This window comes from Asparagus officinalis, chromosome 4 (genome assembly GCF_001876935.1).
Source record: "Asparagus officinalis chromosome 4, Aspof.V1, whole genome shotgun sequence".
In the NCBI taxonomy this organism is placed as follows: Eukaryota; Viridiplantae; Streptophyta; class Magnoliopsida; order Asparagales; family Asparagaceae; genus Asparagus; species Asparagus officinalis.
The window spans coordinates 16227548-16235033 of record NC_033797.1 but is presented as its reverse complement, the minus strand read 5'-3'; the positions used below and the strand labels follow the sequence as shown (position 1 = coordinate 16235033).

The window sequence follows — 7486 nt, the reverse complement described above, 5'->3', positions numbered from 1 at the left end:
TAAAAAGTGTATTTGCTATTATCAATTCATGTGATATTAAAATCGATTTATCCATATCGTTCTTATCTCCATACCTGAAACCTCAATGTATCCTCTCATATCTATTATTATCCTTACCAACATGCCCATTAAGACCCCCATTATATAAATAATTTCTCTCCAAATGGGATTCCTTGTACTAATTCATCTAATCTATCCCTAAATTCCCTTTTACTACTCTCAGACAAGCCTATTTGTGGTGTGTAAGTACAAATAATATTAATAACCTCTACACCTAAGATAATTTTTTATTAGTATTATTCTATATGTAACTCTTTTTACCTCTAAAACACTTTCTTTTATTATATTGTCTACAAGAACTCTCACTCCATTCCTATTCTTCTCTTTTCCTGTAACCAAAGTTTATATCCGGTCTTTTCAATTTCTCTAGATTTTTCACCTATCCATTTAGTTTTTTGTAAACAAATTATATTTATTTTTCTTCTAAGCATGGCATCTACTAATTCCATAGTCTTTCCGGTAAGTATACCTATATTCGGAGTAGCTAACCTAATTCTACTTTTCTGTAAAAGTCTCCTACTATTTTTTCCTCTTAGACTATTCTAGTCTATGTCTAATACTATTTGGTAACATATTAGGGGATTGTAGATTCTTAGAACACCATTGTTTACTTGTCATTATACTAGGGTGACATCGGTGTAATGTGTCGCTTCCGGGGGACGCCCTAGCTAACCACCATTGCTTACTTATCATTGCATCGGGGTGGCATCGATACAACGCATCGCGATGAGGACGCCCCAACGAGTATATTATAGGCTTCATATTTCATGTAGATCCGACTTTGTTTTACACTGGCTGTCGGCTACCTAACGTAACCCTCCTCCTTTATCCTGGCTTGGGACAGATAGTGCAGACAATAAACATAGCACTGGCGAAATTAGAATTTATATGCATGGATTTTGTATATATTTATACATTTTTATAAACATGTCCTATTAATTATTTTTTGTCAATATCTCTTGCCATGGATTGTATTACAAGGTCATTAAGACTTACCTGGTCTCTTCCTCTTATGCGTATAAAAAGAGTATAACATTTATTCATGTTTTAACAACATATGAACTAGTAATTTAGTTACGTTTTGTTTATAAATGAGGTGGTAAGATGAAATTATTATCGTGAGTAAGTTAGCACATTACTTTACTCAATATGTTTAGATGTTTTTAATCACTATGTAACTGTATGCAAAAAGGACGATTCTTAACCCATCTATAAAACTAACATTCAAAAGATTCAAACAATATCTCTAATTTCTCTACATTTAGGTATGATGATATTTTGAATAAGACGAGTGATGTCGATCATATATCTGAACAACAACGGTATCTTTCTTTAAATCCATTCTTACTGTGATCGGTGATGAAAATTTGAGCATGTGTTGTTCTGTTCTTACTTTCTCTTCCATTCGAGTCAAAACTCCAAAATTGTAATGAGAACCGAAGATTACTATTTTATACTCAACATTTTCTCCATTTTCCCCAAGAAATATCACTTGCTTCTTTGTAGATTTTTTTCAATTTCATGTATCAGTCACTGCAAAGTAAATTGACAAATCCCTTCTTTTTGGAAGTCTGTACCCAAAATTACATTTGCACGTCAGTACTTATTATATGTGAACACTTGAAGGATTAGTTTTGATGTCACTTTCGTCCCCATATCCACTACCATTTCTTGTCCTGCAATTAAACATTCATTAGTATAACTAATCGTGCGGATGACCAAATCTTGTACGAACAGATTAGAACCGATCACCAGAACATAGTAATTACTTGGCAAGTTAATCCCCCCCCCACCACCCCCCCTGACCCCCCACCCCCCCCCCCCACCACCACCACCACGTGCTCCATCGAAACGCAGCAACGCGTGAACGTGTCCGTCCAATATCCACCGTTGGAAAAGAAATGAGCGATCAGGTTGAAATCAAGCGCCACTCATAATTTGAGCGCCGTTTCCCTCTGAAAAGTCAATTTACAGAATCAGGACAAGAGAGGTGACCCTACGAGATCTGTGGGCTCTCTGCCCCACTCATGTAAAGACACGTGGACTACGTCATCGATATAAGTTCAACCGCTCGACGAATTTGGAAAAAGAGAACATTACTGAAGGAGGGGAAGACCAAAAATCTTTTTTCTTGATAATTCTCCTTAATCCTCTCTCTCTTAAGCACCTAACCCTAATTCATCAAGAGAGAGAGAGAGAGAGAGGGAAATGGAGGCCAACACTGATGTCGGATCTAAAGAGAAGCTCATCATCGACACAGATCCTGGAGTTGGTAATTTTTCTTGATGTTTTTCCCCCTTTTATTGCTTTCTTATCGAAACTTTGGCTCAGGTAAAGTGATGGAGGATTTAGTCTTTTTTTTTTGCTTGTCTTTGCCTCTGGTGTGGATTTCGAGGAAAGCGAAGTGATAACATTATAGGGGATCTCAGAAAAGTCCCGACCTTTTTCTGATCTTTGATTAGTTTACTTATGAGTTCGTTTTTTAGCGTCAGATCTGGTTTATTTCATGAATAGAGCTTAACGTGTGAATGTTTGAAAGATATTTTTCATAATTAGTCTTTAATTTAACTTAATATGCATCACAACAAATAGATTGGACACTGTTACGTATACTCTTGTAGCTTCAGGATATTGTAGTTTTTTTCAGCTTCTAAATATAGTTCCCTACATGACCTTGGGGGATTATTGGGTGATTTTATAGTTAGTGAAAACCGAATTAGTATATATCCCAATGGCTGAATTATTTGTTTACTCTACTTGCAATTTTTCGTACAATTTTATCCTTGACATATTGAATTCTTTACATTATTCAGAAAACATGCAACCGTGTTAGACAATTAAGCCTAATTTTTATTTAGATACAATTTAATGGAGTGCACCCAGCAACTTTTTTATTAATTCAAGTGTAAAGGTGGGATCCCCATTTCCTACGCTTTTAAGAGGAGGAAATTTGTCCTAGTTCTCTAGTGGTCAAGCCTTAAACAGGTGACAACTTTCATCAAAATTTCCCCTTGACAACTTGCTCCAACCTAGTTGGTCGGCGTCAACATTTACATGTTGCCCTGTTTGGCCACAACTTTCATCATACTCAAGCCCCTTGAAAAGTTCCAATCAAATTGGTTAACTTAAGATTAACACTCTGCTCTGAAACACAAAAGTAAAACCTTATCTAATACACTATAATATGACTGGCACCTCATATTCCGTTGGTTGGCAATATCTTTCATCATAATAAAACCCCTTGAAAGTTGCTCCAAGTTAGTTGGTGGGTATCTACCTGTTGACATGACACTAAATTGTATCAATTAAGGGTAAGTTTCTGCTCTAAAATGCTAAAGTTAACTTTAATACAGATTATAGTGTATTTGTAAAATTTGTAATATAATTACCGATCATCACTTTAGATATCAAATATATTATTTTATAAATTTGCATTATTTCTTGGAGTGTGAGGGCATTGTAATTATACCTACTTTGCATTGCTTACAGATGATAGCATGACCATTTTGATGGCTCTGCAAACACCAGAAGTAGAAGTCATTGGTTTGACAACAGTGTTTGGTAATTGCAGTACAACAGATGCTACCCGCAATGCTTTACTCCTGGTACATTCATGTCCTCATGGCATATGTCTAGATGACACATGTGTCATGTTTGTTTCTTTACCTTCGTTGCAGTATTTTCTTTATATGATTGGAACTATGTCCATCATTACTTATTATTTTTAATGCACAAAAGGATAGTGTGAGATCGCAGGGTTCCGTGATATTCCAGTTGCAGAGGGTAACCACGAAACACTAAAGGTAGGCACTTTATGCCTCTCTTTTTTTCCAAGCTCCTATACCCTGTTAGGAGTATACTTAGTTTTTCCAAGTAATGAGACAAAATTTAAGCACTTTATGCTTGCTTTTTTTTCTAGCTCCTATACCCTGTTAGGAGTATACTTAGTTTTTCAAGTAACAAGACAAAAAATTAATGTAAAACAGGTTTCCTCTCGTGTTCTTTCAATTTCAGATGATTGTACGCATTAAAGGATTAAACTTGAGTGTTTTTGGTTTATTGAACATTGATTAAAGTATCTGCTCTGCCTTTTTCTTCTGATAGGGAGGAAAACCCCGTTCTCGTGCCCATCTACATGGATCTGATGGTATGCGCAATTTATTTCTCCCGCCTCCTTCGGGGCAAAAGGTTGAAAGTAGTGCATCCAAGTTTTTGGTTGATAAGGTTTCTCAACATCCTGGTGAGGTCTCTGTGCTTGCGCTGGGACCTCTGACAAATTTAGCACTGGTAAGTATAATGTTCTATTATACAATTTAGTCTTTTTACAACGACATTAGCCAACTCTCCCTTCAAGTCAAGTTAACCATTGAGCTGAGAAAATATAGACAAAAGATTATATTATAAGATTACCTTACTAATTTTATCTATGTGAATTTTTATGATAACCTTATCAATGTTTTCTATGTGAATTGTTATCCTCTACAGTATCAGGCTCATACGTAAACATTTCAACTATTTTCTTTTCAGGCCATCAAAAGAGATTCATCATTTGCAAGCAAGGTGAAGAAGGTGGTTATTCTCGGTGGATCTTTCTTTGCAACTGGCAAAGTTAATCCTGCTGCTGAAGCAAATGTAACAACTAAACGAATTTTCGTATACTTTCGTCAACTTTTTATTGTCAACTTATTTCATAACTAGTATATTTTATTAGATGAATATGTACCCTTTAGATGAGTGTTATTGATAATGACTATGCATCTTCTAATTGTAAAGGTTCCCTTCATCAAACTAGAGAGGAATTGGAATGAAAAAGTGACTGACTTTGAAAGAACTCCTTCCATATCATCTAGTACAAAGTTTAATGCATTACCTTCTCTAGTAATTGTAACGTAAATATCGGCAGGTGCTTCTCTAGTCTACCTCATTCTCCATACATAGTTTTATTGTAACCCTATGTGGAGCACTGGAGCTGTCAAATTATGTTGCCGCTTTATCCCACAAGATTCTTCTGTAGCCGTATGAAAAGTTGGGTTCAGCTGAATTATACCTAAGAAAGATTTATTTTGGTTTCACCCAATTATTACTGTATTAATTACGCACAAATTTCTTCTTTTTCTTCCTATGTACCTGTAAAATTCATTTTTCTTCCTTCAAGTGTTATGTTACGACTCCGCAAATCAGAATTGTGTTCCTGGTAAAAGTTTGGTTTCTTAGAGTTGAAAGTAAGGCTTATGATAAGATTCTGGACTTTTGGAGTTCTGCTGTGGATGGACTCAATATGCTAAGAAAATTACATGCCTGACTAGTCATCTTATAAAAAAAAATATCTGAACTGTGTACTGATTCATTGCCTCATCCAACTATTTTGTGCCATGAATCTCACATTAGATTTTTCTCGTACCAGCTTCATTCACTTTCAACCTTACATTGCAAATGCAATTCCTCTCAAAGTGCAATTCTCTCTTCATCAAATCCTTTAAGAACTTCACTGCTCACTAAATTCTATCAAAATGTATGCGTATATTTCTGCTTTAGCCTTTTGTTGATGTTTTAGTTGCAAATGGATTAGTGGGTTGGAATTATTTCATAAACTTGTTTACAAATTATCTTCGGAAGCAGTAATGATGTCTGCATAATGCAAAATGATGGGGTTCGGAATAGTGAGGATGTGATTCAGAATTAAGCTAGTACCTCAGTTTTATGTATAAATAGTTGAGCCATGAAGGATGTTGCAGGTTCAGGTGCTAGTTGCAGTGTTCTATAAAAGTATAAATCATGGCTGCATATAATATTTATTTTATTTTAATAAAAGAACAAAGCCATCCTCGCTCTTTCATGTTTTTGATTGCTCGCTTTAGAAATTCAGCACAGTTAGATGCTTCTTTCTCCCTTCATGGTATTGTTTTTGGGGTGTTGTTCCCCTTTATAGTTATCTCCTTTGTCATGATTTAGGCCTAGAGGCCTTCACTCATTGTAATTTATAAACAAATATAAAAGAAAGAGACATGGAAGTGCTGAAGTGCATTATAGATGAACCATTTGAAACTTAAATATAGATGCATTTTTCTGTTAATTGCAAATCCATTCCAGTACAGATTAATCAAAGGCCACATAATTTCCATCACTAAATTTGAATGCTCGATATTCTTTAGGTTGCATCAAAGAAGAGAAATGGTTGACAATAAAATTAGTCATAGGGACTTAAATTGCCAACTTTCATTTTCGATGCCATAGGTATGGGGGATCAAGATCATATCTTTAGGATGAATATCTTCTTTTTCCCTTCTCTCTTTTCTAACTTTAGGAGTGCTCAAGACCATAACTAAAGAGATTTTCTTATATTTCTCTTACTGCTCCACAAGCTCTGATTTCCTCAGTTAAATATTACACAAAAGATTAACATACATACTACATTATTTCCCGTTCTTGCAGATTTATGGGGATCCAGAAGCAGCTGACATAGTCTTCACATCTGGAGCGGACATTGTTGTTGTGGGCGTTAATATCACAACTCAAGTAACTCTTTCAGGTAAACGGTATCTTCTATTTTCATTTCTGCCTTTCACAGTGAGCTCTTCACAAGTGCAATCCCTCTACAATTACAGATGCAGATCTCTCCGAGCTAAGAAATTCCAAAGGAAGGCATTCAAAGTTAGCATGTGACATGACTGATTTCTACAGGAAGTGGCACTTGAAGTCTGATGGAGTCCATGGTGAACAATCCTTCTGCTCTCGGTTCTCTTTCTAAGTTTACGGACCGCCTTTGTTTGTTTTAACTTATTCTCTGTTTCAGGAATTTTTCTCCGCGATCCGGTTGCTTTCACTGCACTACGTAGACCGGAGCTCTTTACTTTCAAGAAGGGAGTTGTAAGGGTTGAGACACAAGGCATTTGTGTTGGGCACACATTGATGGATCAGGGATTGAAGAAGTATTTCTATACCTGCTTTAGATTTTCCATTGTTTTCCTTTCGTGATTTTTTCTTTATTCAATTGTACTCTTCGTTGCAGGTGGAACGCTGATAATCCTTGGACAGGCTATTCTCCGGTCTCAGTTGCATGGACTGCTGACGTGCCAAAAGTCGTTTCCTACATTAAGGAGCTACTAATGAAACCCTGAAACCTATTTGTTGTGGCCCTCTTTGGGATCTGTTGTTCAAAAACTTAAAACGCTGTATGAGGGACATCAAGTCCCTAATTCATGTTACCAAACTGCTGTTTGAAAGATTTACTCGTAAAATTTTATGTTCGACAAGTTACGAACTGATTCCTTAGCAAAAACTTCTATACTGATTCAGCTCACGAGTTTAATGAAATTACAGATTAGAAAGTTTCCTTCAGCGTCTAGGAGTTTGAGCTGCGGGTAATTTAAGGCATTGTTGCATAAATCTTTTTGTTGCTATGACTGTCATGTTTGAGCTCTGTTTT

The 7486-nt window shown here is 35.9% G+C and overlaps 1 protein-coding gene across 1 annotated transcript; it reads left to right on the top strand.

Moving 5' to 3' along the window:
- LOC109836744 (uridine nucleosidase 1-like) lies at window positions 2145-7323 on the top strand. The gene is made up of 9 exons (XM_020404739.1): window positions 2145-2332; window positions 3550-3665; window positions 3804-3863; window positions 4165-4347; window positions 4588-4692; window positions 6493-6589; window positions 6666-6773; window positions 6854-6989; window positions 7070-7323. The coding sequence occupies exons 1-9, from the start codon at window positions 2269-2271 to the stop codon at window positions 7176-7178; spliced, it is 978 nt and encodes a 325-aa protein (XP_020260328.1). The 5' UTR covers window positions 2145-2268; the 3' UTR covers window positions 7179-7323.